This window comes from Spermophilus citellus (genome assembly GCF_964194105.1).
Source record: "Spermophilus citellus genome assembly, chromosome: 15".
Lineage (NCBI taxonomy): Eukaryota > Metazoa > Chordata > Mammalia > Rodentia > Sciuridae > Spermophilus > Spermophilus citellus.
Genome location: NC_138195.1, coordinates 91,667,537 through 91,682,272, shown reverse-complemented (window position 1 = coordinate 91,682,272; position 14,736 = coordinate 91,667,537). Strand labels below are relative to the sequence as shown.

The 14,736-nt window shown below is 41.9% G+C and overlaps 1 protein-coding gene across 2 annotated transcripts; it reads right to left on the bottom strand.

Annotated features, from left to right (window-relative positions):
- Window positions 1-73: 73 nt before the first annotated feature.
- BCCIP (BRCA2 and CDKN1A interacting protein) lies at window positions 74-14,600 on the bottom strand. Of its 2 annotated transcripts, none has more exons than XM_081267977.1 (7): window positions 14,277-14,600; window positions 9,341-9,415; window positions 8,615-8,695; window positions 4,036-4,128; window positions 2,934-3,121; window positions 1,422-1,597; window positions 74-516 (listed from the first exon to the last, which is right to left on the bottom strand). In XM_081267977.1, exons 1-7 carry the CDS (start codon window positions 14,442-14,444, stop codon window positions 446-448), a joined length of 852 nt encoding a protein of 283 aa, XP_081124103.1. In that variant the 5' UTR covers window positions 14,445-14,600; the 3' UTR covers window positions 74-445. The 2 variants fall into 2 exon arrangements, with proteins under 2 accessions (XP_081124103.1, XP_081124102.1); XM_081267976.1 differs by having other exon boundaries at window positions 74-519; window positions 1,426-1,597; window positions 14,277-14,597.
- Window positions 14,601-14,736: the final 136 nt, after the last annotated feature.

Sequence of the window (14,736 nt, the reverse complement as noted above, 5' to 3'; positions counted from 1 at the left end):
TAAAGCCACGTATGAATGCTTAACATGAGGATGGGTGTCCCACCCCACAGGATAGTCTTGAAAAAAATAACACTTTGTATATTATTTTAAAATAAAAAATAGGAGTTTTATTGAATTCTTCAAATTACTACTCCATGTTTTTCTTCTTGGTGGAAGTTTTTAATCAACCATTCATAATTTGACCAAAAAAAAAAGATATTTTGTGAATGTGTCATAGACATATGGAAAAGAACCCTACTTTTGTAGAGGACTTAAATATGAATAAAGTCATGAGTTTTTCAGTAAATCTCCACTGGGTTTTCTGGTAATTTTACAAAAATAAGCCCATCAATGTCCATGAAAAATGGGCTAGATAGATAGATGATATTTCAGTTTATCCATAATTTCACTCATCTTGCTGTCTGGAATTAACATCACAGTTCGCAAGGGCTTCATTGGTATATCATCAAAAGACCACCTGCCTCCCAGGCAAGTGTCGCTCTCCTCTTGCACTGAGTAGTTGAACTTCAGGACTGCCTTCTACAGCAAAAAGTAACCAAGAATTAAAAATGTGGACAAACCAAAGGCAAAATTCATTCAATCTACAATAAACAATAGTATGTTTGGCATATATTTGAGTAAGAATGACAGCTAAAGGAAACAAAACTCAGAATAAAATATGCTCTGATGGGACACTGAGGCAGAAATTATGAAACACTCTCCAAATAGATTTGGGAACAGGGACTGAGGTATGGCATTTTTAAGAGGTAAACAGGCAGCTAAGTGATAATTGTACTTTTATCCATTTGTGAATTCTCATTCCAAAGTCAATCTCATTCATCTCATTTAATTCTCAAAGTAATCTTGTGCAGGTAAGTGAGATTAAGACTCTTAACATTTGACAGCCACAAGAAGAGTCATCTTCAAATGCTGGTCTTTCCGTACTCCCTCTGCCACTCCTTAGCATAAGGCCATTTTATGAACAGATTCAATATGCACAACCAACTTTGAAACACCCACACACAACCCTGAAATGGTCAGAGGTGTGAGGCACACATTTTTTAAAGATTATCTTTACTGTATACTTCCTGTATACTTCTCAGGTAAGTTCCCACATCTCCCTACACCCAACATCCTACTTGCAAAGCAGATCCTGTGTACCTCATGACGTGGTTTTAGAATTAAGACCTCAGAATAAGCCTGATCAGGTAGAACAAGTCATCACGTTTTCCTCCTCCCAAATACTCTGTCACTACCATGGGCTGGAAGGTGGTGGAGCCTTCTGAGTACCGACTGTGTGCCAGGTACTATATTTGTTAGTGGCTAGTCAGTGGCCACACAGAAAAATGGACTGGCCATACCTAAAGGACTTTGACCTAACATGGGAGAATAAAAAATCTTGATGATCAAACATCCAAATAGATCAAACAAGACAGTCTTACTTACCTCATAAAAAAACTCTTCCTCTGCATTTACAAACATTAATTCATCCTTCTGGTTGCTCCATTTCTTTTTGGAATTGAATTTTCCTGCTTCCACAAATGTCTTACTAATCAGAAGGTAGAAAGAGCACTTCCCACATGGCTTATTAGTTTTGTGTGACTCTACTAGTTCTTTCCTAAAAGACACACACACGCACACACAACGTTTACTTGGTGAGACAGGTTAAATCTGTCCACAAACCAGAGCACCAAGGCCCCACTCCTAAAGCAGTGATTTTTATCTATGCAGTCAACTACACTTTAGAATAATCATGCCACCACTTTATAATAATGTGATGAATCCAAGTTTGTGTAAATGAATCTTAAATTCACTCAGTACTGCTACTCTGTGCAAACTTAAAATATCTAAGAATCTGAACTTTAAAAGCAATAACTATGTAACTTATAGAGAGACATGACCAACATCACTATAGCATATGATGACTATACAGTCTCTAATCACTAGTTTGGGACTAATTTCTGACACAGCAGAAGCTTCATGGACATGGAGATCCTAAATTCTAGAGCAGTTAATGAAATGTAATAAAATCGTTTTTTCCTCCTAAAAATTACACAGCTCTATGCATCTGGCTACCCCTGAACAAAGGTGTAGATTAAAAAACAACCCAAGTCATCTCTAATAGAAAATCAAAAGAGCAGATCACTCTCCTGTGAAAACAAACATGAGCTGCAACTGCTTAGAAAAAGCAAAACTCGATCAACAAAAACCATTGACAAAAGAAGTGTAATCTGAGTAGCAGCTGAGAAGGTAGAGAATAGAAGAGTGGATATAAAACTAAAAAACACTGAAACAAGAAGCAAAAATGGCAAACAAAGTTTGCAGAGTGTAGTTTCAGTCCTACAGCTATTATTGGAGAACAACACAAGTGCTGCCAGCGGAGGCAATACTCTATAAAGGACCTGTCTGTATTCCCTCGTTTATTTCAAAGCACAGGCCACTGTGCCTAGTTCATTAGTGTGCAAGATTTTACAGTTCTGAGATTAACATATTTGTAGCTTAAAACTTCTGCATCAAACAAAAACAACAAAAATGCTGAGAAGCAAGATTCAGTAACAGAACTATGCTTCAATTAGGTAAGAAACAAACCAACAGAAACTAGGAACTTCACTTCATTTTTGTTATTGCTGTCATTATTCAGCATTTTATTCATGCTACAGAAATCTTTTAGGAGAAAAATGTCATGCAAATGGGATAAAAAGTCTAAGGAAATTCATCCACCTTATTCCATTTAAAATCTTAAAAAATATGAAAATTACTGTCACAAATAATTCAAATTCTTCAAAAAGCCAGCCATTAGACTCTTTCTTCTATCCTCCCCACACTATACTTGTTTCAACCCAGGCCAGGGCTCTTTCTGTACCTACATATTCCACTTAAATCACATTTCTGAGTCTACTTGGGGGAAAAAACAAACAAGCTACTGTTTGAAGGTATTTTCAGAAGTCTCTTACTGAAGCTGCTGGTGCATGGGCAAAGCAATCTGAGGAGGGACATTAATGAATCTTTCACTTAGGAGAAAGCCCACAGGCTTGGTGGTGTCATTTAAAAGCTTGTCCAGCTGTTCAACCACACTCTTTTCACAGTTCTTCTCACAGAAGCTTAGAACCAACTCTTTAATTTGTTCAGCACACTGGGTACCCTAGAAAGCAAAGATAAGACTTGCTTTTTATTACAGGCCATTGCTTACAGGAGAAAACTCGAGAGCAAGAGCTATGGCTTTTTAATCCCATAGTTCCAAGGGGCGTTTCCTGCCATAGCTTCTAACATCTGCTGCATCTTACTTTTGAAGTAACTATACATCCAGGGGTTGGGAAGTAGGCAGAGGAGGGAGGTAGGGAGAGGAGGGAGATGCTAAGGAGTGATACTAGCCAAATTATATTGTGTGCATGACTGAAAATGTAACACAAATCCCATTACTACATACAACTATAATGCACCAATAAAATGTGGAAAAAATTTTAACTATTTATTACAAAATAAAAAACAAAGAAAGAAAGAAAAGTAATTATATCTGCTTAAGTTATCAATCCATGACTAGTGGTCAGAATTATAATTAATACTCATCCACCAAGAAGTTATATCTGTTCACAAAAACAAGTGGAAATAACTGAAAAGTTCATTTTAAAAATTAAAGATTATTAAGTGTGGCCTTATTCTCAAGAGAGTAAGCAGCTGGCATAATTTCCATTAGAATTCATCATGAGTCAACAAAAGGAGATGAATCAAAACAAGTAAATATCAGTAAGTGCCCTCAACTTTGGAAGCAGCAAAGCCTCAGAACAGCCACACTGCACAAACAGCAAAGAGACCAGCTGCAGACACAGCAGAACTCTGTGCCGGTACCAATGTCAGACACTGTAGCACAGGGAGTACACAACTTCATCTGGGTATTCAGAAATAAAACAACACCTTCATATTGAAAGGATTCAGTAAGACTCTGAGAGAGCACATATCCTTACAGCTGAATATCACTGTCTGACTTCTACCATGCATGAAGTCAAAGTGGTTTTGGCCTAAGGAACAACCATTCAGATGTGACCCGGTGAAACTAACCTTTCTTTCAGTTAAATTTAAAAGGCTTATGAAACCAAAAATTTCATCTTCATCTGCATCATCATCATCGCTGTCTTCTGAAACATTTGTTTGCTATTTGAAAAAGAAAAAGAAAAAATTTTCATATTTGGTTGTCTCATTTTATCTTTTCAATTTCAAAAACAAAACTGCTTTCCTACTGTGACCCAGAACACACCATATCTTAACCTGTATGACGCGCTTCTCACCTAACCCCCCTCTACTGTTCCTCTTTGTACATTCTGCTCAAGCTCATCCTGCTCTAAATTTCTTCTTCTTTTCGGGAGGTGGTAGGGAGGACTAGGGATTGAATCCAGGGGTGGTTTACCACTGAGCCACACCCCCAATCCCCCTTATTTATTTGTTTGTTTGTTGAGAGTCAGTTTTCACTAAGTTCAGGGCCTCACTAAATTGCTGAAGCTGGCCTCCAGCTTGTGATCCTCCTGCCTCAGCCTCCCAAGGTACTGGGATAACAGGTATGTGCCACCATGCCCAGCTAAATTTCTTTTCAAGGTTTTTAAGACATTTTCCTTTACCACACTGGAGCCAGCCCTTATTTTTCTGTGGGTCCATGACACTGTTCCATCTAAAACTCATGCCTCCACAATAATTGCCAGTACTGACCATCAGTGAAATATGGAACAAGATTCTTCACTAATACCTAATACCTTATACCTACCACCTTGGGTGGGAGAGAAGGAAAAGCAAGAAAGGGAATGATAAATTAAGAAAACAAATGAAATGGTTGACTCCAACTTGAACTTCCCAGCCCTACTTTGATGGCCCCTCCACCGGAGGCCTCAAAGCCTTGTCCTCGGTTTTTCTTCTATGTGTTGCCTGTTTACTCCATCCCCATACCCAGCCCAGAGCCCAACACAGAGTAAGTACTCAGGTGAGACATGCCTGGGAAGGAAAGGAGGGTGCTGCTTCCATACCAAAGGACAGCAGAGGTGCCCCATGTCCTGGGACCTGTTCTGGGGGGAAGGGTCCTGTTCTCAGGGGAAGCATCCTGCACTGGTTCAGTGAGTATTGTTCACTATTGTTCACAGTCCTAAGCAGGATGTCTTAAGTTCAACAAGACAAGATGACACAAAAATGGAGACTGACAAGGTAATTCATGAGACTGACAGTTCCAGTGAGAAGAACAAGGGAATGTTAGCTCATAAAGGAGAAAGGGGAAAGAAGTCCAGGAAAAAAGGAATAGACAAACAGCCCTGGTCCTCCAAGATCAACATGACAGTTTTCCTGCACTTCAGCAGACCACCAGCTATTGCAGCAAAACCTATGCAATAACTGCAGACAAAAGACCAGGGGAAGTAAATGGGACTCCCCCTGGCTCACCCTGATTGTTCTCTCCTTACAAGGGGCTCTGTCAACCATCAGGCTGGACCATAAAGGAGTTGCCTTTCCATGGGCCTAGAGTCACAATCACATCTACAACTATATGCCTCTCCAGCAAAAGAGTTCTCCCTGCTAAATCCATTTCCTGCCCCATCCCATCCCCATTCCTAAGCCTGACACTCAACAGTTTTTTTAGCACCTAAGTACTGTGGAATTCATGACAGCCAAGGAAAACTGAATGATACTACTTCATCTCCAGCTTCTCTCAGACTCAAGCATATGCAATTTACTATTCTCCCTTTGCCCTTTTCTCTAAGACCTTAGAGACTACCTCTCTATTAGAGTTCACATCCACCTAATCCCCAAGGATCCAGCAAATGCTCCGAGCAAGGCTCCTAGGAACAAGAAGTCTATCCATTTAAAGGGCAAATCCCACTGCATGTCAAGCTGTTTCAAGGATAAAGGCAACTGCTTCTCATACACATCCATCAGACCTTATAAGACATTGATCAGCTAGAGAGCTGGGGATTTGGCTCAAGTAGTAGCATGCTCGCCTAGCATGCATGAGGCCCTGGGTTCGATCCTCAGCACCACCTAAAGCTAAAAAATAAATATAGAAAAAAAAGACATTAATAAGCTAGAGAGGGCTGGGGATGTGGCTCAAGCGGTAGCACGCTCGCCTGGCATGCATGCGGCCCGGGTTCGATCCTCAGCACCACATATCAACAAAGATGTTGTGTCCGCCGAGAACTAAAAAATAAATATTAAAAATTCTCTCTCTCTCTCTCTCTCTCTTAAAAAAAAAAAAATAATCTAGAGATGGAAGAACAGGCAAGTGGTCTGCTTTTCCTACTACCTGTTGCGTGTCATATCAGCCGGGGAGACTCAGAGGGCTGGAGGACTCACTTTCAGAGGGCACACTCATATGACTGGCACAGGTTTCATTTCTTGTTTTCTTTACATTTAGCATTAGAGATTACTAATGTTGTCAGAAGGTCTAAAAGTATCTACTGTATTAAGCAACAAAGATGTTGGTAAGCCTATCATTCAGTGTCAGAACTGGAGTGGCAAAAAAGCCAGATTAGGGTGCTTGAAGAAATGAATAGGAGAAGTAGTGGTCATGGTCTGAGAATACTTTTCAAGTACTTTGGTTTTGAAGACAAAGCAAAACCGCTAAAAGTGAGCAATTAGAGTGGACACAGACTGGGAGTTCTTATTTTTTTTCACATTAGCCTAGAGTATAGGTGCCAAGAATGGGAATAGATATCAACAGAGATTATATATGCTCTTCCATGTACCAGATCCTGTTCGAAGCACTCAGCAACTCATTTTGTTCACCTATCTGCAAGGAAGGTGCATAGATCATCCTCACGTACAGAGATGGATTAAAGTCTCTGGGAAAGACTGCATATTCCATAAATGGCTCCAAAGACATATTGAATCCTGTGTTCTCTTCTGACAAAGTGACCTCACACTGCCTGTTGAGTGATGGGCTTTATGTATCCACCCCTGGCTAGGCCTTCCTTCTCCTGTAGAAAAATCTCTTGTCCATGCAAATCAAACATATAAAGGAAATGACACTATACCATAAAATGCTATTTTCTACCTGTTTCTTTTGGGCTAGTTGCTCTTGGAACCCAACCAAAGTGTAGAAAGGTCCATGTGGAAAGGAACAGAGGCCACTGGCCCAGAATCCTAGCTGGGTTTCCAACAGAAAGCCAGCACTAACTTACCAGTCAGAGTGAGCCACCCTGAGAGTAAATTCTCCAGCTTCCTGTTGAGCCTCCACAGCTAATATGACCCAGAGCAGGAAGAAAAATTAGTCATTCCCATTGAGCTCTGTCCAAACTACATGAGCCAAACATCCCCTCTGCTATTCTATGACATTAAACTATAGGGTACTTGTTACGCAGCAAACAATAATGAAAAGAGCCACTAGGAGATAAGCAGCAGAGCCAGGATTCAACCAAGACTTTATTTTCTTGAACTCTCTATGACACTTATGATGGCAATTCCCTCTTCCTTCAAATGTTCCTCCCTTGATTTTACAAGGTCACTGCACGGCTTTTCCTTCCACCTCTCCAATCACTCCTGTCAATCTCCTCTGGTACTCCTGCCACATCCAAGTTCTAGGTGTCTATCCCTGCCTTCCCCGGGCAATCCCAATCACTCATATGACTCCAGTGACTATTCACCCATTGAAAACCCCCAAGTTGAGACCCCGGTGGGAGCTCAGGCTCAGCCCAGGATCACCTCTGCTCACCAGCAGACCCCTGCCAGAGCTGAGGCCCAGCCCAGAATCACCTATGCCCACCAGCAGACCCCTGCCAGAGCTGAGGCCCAGCCCAGAATCACCTATGCCCACCAGCAGACCCCTGCCAGAGCTGAGGCCCAGCCCAGGATCACCTCTGCCCACCAGCAGACCCCTGCCAGAGCTCAGTCCCTCCGAGGACCTGCACAGGAGCCCAGGCCCAGTGTAGGCCTGGGTCTGCCCCATCACCACCCCCTGGGAGCCCAGGTCTAATTCACTTCCATCTTGAGACACCACAGCCATCCCCATAACCTTCCCCACGCACTAGCCTCTACCTTGGGGCAGCAGACAGGGCCAAGAAGTAACTGCATGTTGGAACGGGTATCCCAAAGCCAGTGTAACGCCCACCCTTTCAGCCCCATCTCTGAAATTGCATCCATCTTGGGGCACCTCTTCTGCTATCTCGAGTTAGCTCCTGCTACTACCGCCGCCACCTATAGTTGCAATAGCATCCATCCTGAGACACCAGCAGGGTGTGGAAGCCCAACACCAAGGTAAGAGAATCTGCACAGATACTATAAGTTTACAGGGTAGAAAACCCCCCAAGTCTCCAAGGCTCCCTCTTCTGCTCAGTATCTCACTTGCACTCATCATAGGCCCCCCAAACTAAAATGTACACGGCCAAAGTCATGTCCCCCCTCCTAACCTGATCTTCCTCCATGTCTGCTGTCCTAATTGCTCCAAACAGAAACCTGGGAGCTCATCCTTGACTCCATTTTTTCTCACTCTCAAGTGAACCACATACTAAGCCCCATCATATTTCACTTCCCAAGTGTCCTGAGTCCATTGCTACCTCCTGGTTTATTGCTTTTAATAACCTTAGATCACTACAATGACCTTCTGAGGCATTCTCCAGTGGTACCTCCTCTCAGCTGGAGCTGAACAAAAGAACACAACTGTCCTGCTTACCTTAATCACACTTCCAATATGGTTCTGTTGAATTAAGAGATCTGTTAGTTCTGCAGTGTTCACAGGAGCCTTTAGGAAAAGCTAAGAGGAAAAAAATATATATTTTAAATTAAGATCAAAGTATGATTTCTAATAAAAATTCAAATCCCTTAATTGAAAAAAAAAATGTCAAATCACTTGTCCAAACTGATGATCTAGAAAAGCAACTTCAAGACAAAGAGAAAAGCCCAGGAGTGTTAAAGCACCTAAGCGTTAGGAAACTTCTGAGAAGAGGCAGTCAGTGGTAATAAGGCATATGGGGCAGGGGAAGCAAGGGCGGAGAAGGATGGACATAGGGTCAAAGAATTACTGACAGGTCACTGAAGGCTATAAAGGTTAGAGAACCAAAGCCGTATTATATGGCTAAAGGGATAAGTAGGGGCAGCAAAAATGACACTGTACCACCAGAAGGTGAAGTTAAAATGATTATTATATAAAAATTATTTTACCCCACAAAGTATGGACATGAATTAAAGGAAACAGAACAGTAGCTCAAGCAATTAACAGATGAAAATGAGTATATTTCAGGACACAAAAAACTTTAAAGGGAAACAATTCCTCCTTCCAGGCAAAGTGAAGAGGATGGAAATGCGAATTCTGAAAGGATGAAATTTGAAAGGGACTGTATCAAACAACCTGCATTTTCTGAGAAGAGCAAATTTATGTGTAATAAGTAAAAGACAATACCTGCTGCAGTAATTTCTTAATTCCGTCATAATCATTATCTGAGATGGAATAAGCTTCAAATTCAATATTCACTTCCTGTAAAGAACACAGAAAACAGGTCATCATATGTAACTTCCTAAGACAATTCAGGCATTATTTTCCACTTTGCAAATTTTTCTTTTTCATCAACTTCCATTCTCTTAGGTTCTTATTTTTAGTCATGTACAGAAGATGCTAAGGGGGAAAAAAAAAAGACATGAGAAAGATGTCACCTGAATAACTATAAATGTCTAGGCTTTCAAACAAACACTGCTAAGACTGTCACCTGTACAGATTACAAAGACATTCATATCATTTCCTCAAGTGACACAAAAGCCTGAGGAAACAAAACACTCTGAATGACCTAGTCTAAATGCTGAGAAAATCTAGTTCAGATAACAGCCACAGCCGTCACAAAGGAGAAACTGTCATTTACCCAAAAAACAAAGTCACTTCAAAAGTTCCTGGTACTGCCTACAGCTTGATTTAGCCCATGGGTTTGAGGCTATACTTCATTTACTTATTTATTAAATAACACCAGGCACCAAGCATTTGAGATAAATTGGCTAGGGAAGCAGACATGAATGATCCTGCTCCCAATGAAGCTTATGGTTTAGTTGGGATACAGACACTAAGGAGACACTCACAAATAAATGCAATGTTACAATTACAATTATTTGTGCCATTAAAGAAAGGGACGTAGCGCTACCACTTGAAAAAGAGGAGTGAGAAGGTCAAGAAAAGCATACCTAACAAAGTGGCACAAACCAGGAACTGAGAACAAACAAAGGGGGCACAGGGAACAGCACATACTAAGGCCCTAAGTCAGGAGTAATATGGTGAGTCCAAAGGACTAGAAGAACAAGTGGGGAGCTGGGCTCCCTGACCTATCTGTGCAAAACAACGGAATCTAACAAGATTCTACTGAAATATTCCCACAAAAAAATGAAACTATTACTTCACACCAACAACAAAATCTTTGATGCTTTTAAATGCATCTAAATCATACCTTAAACCATACCTTGACATGAGCTCTGATGATACAATATATTTACATGCACTTCAGGTTTTATAGGTTTTGGAATTTGGGTCTCAGCTGAAGGATTCTGCAGACAAAACAGACCTACTTTTGCCTTGTCATCCTAACTGTGCATACACTTAAGTGCTCCCTTGACTGTCAACTTGCCAGGGCACAGACATCAAGTCTAGCTTGTACACTTCAAATCTCAGTCTCTGAAGTAAGCCAGATTACAAAAATAGCAAAACCCAGAAGACTGGGTGGGAGCATTCCAAACAGGATCAAACTAAACCAAATGACAAACTGTCATTATTCAGGTCTTTACTTTATTCCTTAGAATTATTTAAATAATGCTCTCTAGTGTCTCTTCCTTATCTAGATAGAAGTCTCAGACCTGCATCTTGGACTATTATGGAATAGCTATTGCAATGGCTACCAAATAAATTACCAGTCCACACCTCTTTCCTGCATAAGGCTCCCCTTTACATGGTTTCAGCAAAAACGGCCATCTTTGTATAACAGCCCTATCACTCACCCCCTTCCCCAGCATTCAGATTTTAGACTGTGGCTTCTAGCCTTCTTGCTCTTTCTAATGAAACTCTGGAGCTACTGGCATTTTGATTTTCTGTTATATGGAGTAGAAACGGAAAAACAAGAATACAGTGGAGAAGAGTATGACAGGGATGACAAATATGAAAGACTTTGAAGGTTCTTGATAGCACTCCAAGCTCAGGGACTCAGTCTAATCCTGAAGCTCACTGGCTTTCCTGCCCTTGGAGATAATTAAGATAACTATGCATCCTCAGCATACATTCCCCTCGGCTGAAGTGATCCTGCAGGGATTTCTGTTATGCACAAACAACAGTCCTAACCACACGATCACAAGAACCTTAATAAATATGCCCAAGCCTTTTCTTCTCATCTTTTCATTATCAGCACTGTTCCTTCTTGAAGTTTGAAAAACCACTTTCTATTGCTGCTCAGCTAGCTGCCTCACCTTATTCTTTAAATTAGACTATTTGCAGATGTCCTTATATACCATCTTGTTTCAAAAAAGACCTGAGTCTGATTTTGAATTTAACATAATTCTCATAGTTTCCTACATAAGGGAAATAAATTGTGAATAAGTGAACATCTCAGAAATTAAAGCCTTCTTCAAATAAACAAAGAGATAAATATCCACTCAGTATTTCAGCATGGAGAACTGCCCTGAAAACTTTAACAATTTCTTCCATCAAAAAAAAAAAAAAAAAAAAGCCATACATAGGGGTTGGAGTTGTGGCTCAGCTTTAGCGTGCTCTCCTAGTGCGATAGTAGAAGCAAATGTGACTCCATTTTGTTTTATGACTTCATCCTGTAAAACAACCATGCCAAGTAGAAGGGTCATGACTGGGGTAAGATGTTCTTTTCCTTTTGCTATAGAAACCTTTAAGAACATGAACTACCTAATGGGGCATTGTTTCTGTAACTCGGGTAATGGGGCTCTGTTTCTGCAACTGGGGTGACTGGGCTAACTGTGATTGGTTAGGCTTCCTGCCGCTTGACTGCACTCTCCTGCTTCTGTAACTTGGCTTGCTTGCATTGGCTAGATCCCCGAATATCCCTTTTGCAGTTTTCAGGCTTATAAGGAGCGCCCTTGTAATTGTTCAGGGCTGATCAGGGGAACAGCCTTATGTTCTGGTCAGCCGCCACCGGTGTGCTTCAATAAAGGCTTGATTCGATTATACGTGAGTGGTCTGGAAGTCAGTTTATGAAACCCCGGGACGAAGCTTTATAACACTAGCACGTGCAAGGCACTGGGTTCACTCCTCAGCACCACATAAAAATAAATAAATAAAATAATGGTATTGTGTCCAACTGCAATTAAAGCAAACAACAACAACAAAAACCCAAAAAAGGCCATATATTCCCAGAGTAAAAACTACAGTGGGTGCATTAGAGATTTAAAGCCCTTATTCCCTTCTCCTTAGAGCACCTACTCCTACTCTCCAGAGGTTAATGTCAAACATACACATAATCTCCACATAAAAGACTATATACATGTTATTGTCACTTAATTTGCTGTGTGGCTTCACTTGTAAAACAGCAATAATTCTAACTTCATAGGACTGATGTAAGTATTAAATAAGTTAATATAAAATGCACAGAGTGTGCTGAGGTTGTGGCTCAATAGTAGAGTACTTGCCTAGCATGCATGAGGCACTGGGTTCAATCCTCAGCACCACATAAAAATAGAGATATTATGTCCACCTAAAACATTTTAAAAAATAAAATGCTGAGTCTAGAACAGGATCTATTACTATTGTTGGAAAGTAAATTATTACAAGTAGGATTAATGAATCAGGGGATGTAAACACTTTAAATTCTAATCAATGTCATATTACCTCCAAAGAGACTGTACCAATTACATTCCCACCAACTGTATATGTAAGTGCCTATTTTCCTACACTATTATTAGAGTAAACACATTTTCAGTCACTGGAGGTATGTTAGATTTTCCATGTTAATGCAAGCACAGGTTCCTACAAACACAAAATTAGAAAAATAGCAAACGTTTTTCCAAATGAAAAGTGGTAAGATAGTAATTACAAGGCAAGCAGGCAAAGTAAAGAGCTGATCTGATTGGGAAGATGTGTCATATGCCTACACCAGTCTTATCCCTAACCCTGCATCCACACTTCTCTGTATCTTCTTTTCCATGCTCAATCTGACTCGTGCTTACCTCTTAGACTTTATTTCCCATTCCTCTTTATTCTGATTCAGCCATTCTTGCTGCCTTTCTGCCCGCCAACCATGAGGAAATGTTTTTTTTTTTTTTAAATAAATAAAATAGGAAGTCACGGGAGTATTCTGAGCAAAAGAATGAGAACAGACCTACAAGATCTCCAGCTGTAAGCAGATAGTCCATAAAGGAACAAGAATGGAAAAGGCAAGTCAGTTATTATATTACAGTAGTCCAGGCAAGATATGATGGCAGTGTGGACCAAGATGGTTACAAAATCAATGAGAAGTGTCTGGACACTGAAGAATTTACTGATAGACTGGATGTGGAATGAGGAAAGACAGGAGATTTGAGTTAACTCCTAGATTTGATGTGTGAGAAACTGGTCAATTTAGGGCCATTTACAGAATGCTGAAGATTAGGTGAGGGAGGCATGAATTACAAACTATGATAGTTAAGTTTGATGCACCTGCTTAGACATTCAGTAGTCTTACTCATTATTCACTCAACGAATAAATGTCTATAATATTGGGCACTAGGAAAGGAAACCAGTTCTGAGTTCAGAAGGCTAAACCATCTGACCGGGTCAGCTGTCCCAAAAAGGCAGAAAATGGCCTGGCGCGGTGGTACACGCCTGTAATCCCAGAGGCTGGGGAGGCTGAGACACTAGGATAATGGGTTCAAAGCCAGCCTCAGCGACATCCAGACGCTAAGTAACTCGGTGAGACCCTGTCTCTAAATAAAATACAAAATGGGGCTGGGGATGTGGCTCAGTGGTTGAGTGCCCCTGATTTCAATCCCGGGAGGGAGGGGAGAGAGAGAGAGAAAGAAAAGAAAAAGAACCAAAGAGGCAGAAAATGCCGCTTAGTCGAGCTCTGAACACGAAGGAGAACTGCACGACTAAGAGCCTCTGGAAAGACTGGAACAACAGCGCGGGAAGTTCAAGGACCCAAGAGGGGGGCGGACGCAGGGGAGAGGCGGCTAAGCGGCGAGGAGGAGCTGGGAGCCGTCGCCACGATGGCGGCGTAGGAAGGGAACTCCACAAGCACCTGGCGCCCCCGTTTCTGCCTGCCGAGCCTAGGGACAGGGACGTCACCAGTCCACGCAGCTCACACGCTCTTCACCCTGCTCTGGTGGGCAGGGAGTTTTTAAACACGGGGGTCGCGTGTGCTTCTCACCTCGTCAAGGACCTCGTCGTCTTCGTCCTCTTCTTCGTCACTATCCTCATCGTCTTCGTCTTCATCCTCGACTTCATCCTCCCCTTCTTCTTCGTCGTGCCGGACGGGGTCTCCGGGAGGCCGCGGGGCTCCGTTCCCCAAGGCCCGTCGTTTGGCCCGGGACGCCATGCTGCCGTCCACACTGCGCCTGCGCAAGATCTACGGCCCGCCCTTCCGGGCCGACACCTACTGGCCGAGGGGGTGGGGGACTACGAAGCCCCTCGGCGCTAACTGGACCTGTATGAACACCAGAGACCCTTCTGGACTCACAGCCTTGATCTTCCGGAGTCACATCCATCATAAATCCCAGCCTGGCCCTTTATTTCTCATTCGTCCTCCCTCCCTCATCAGTCCCTCCAAGGCTACCCCTGTCGCGCAGTGGTTCGACCCATCGGGCCGGTTTCCTTCCGCCGGCCGGGAC

Coding starts and splice junctions, on each gene's coding strand:
- BCCIP (XM_081267976.1), bottom strand. CDS start 14,444: ATGGCGTCCCGGGCCAAACGACGGGCCTTGGGGAACGGAGCCCCGCGG. Junction 4,129..8,614: donor ATATTGGAAGTGTGATTAAG/GTAAGCAGGACA, acceptor TTTTTCAAATAG/CAAACAAATGTTTCAGAAGA. Junction 520..1,425: donor AGGAAGAGTTTTTTTATGAG/GTAAGTAAGACT, acceptor TTTTTGCTGTAG/AAGGCAGTCCTGAAGTTCAA.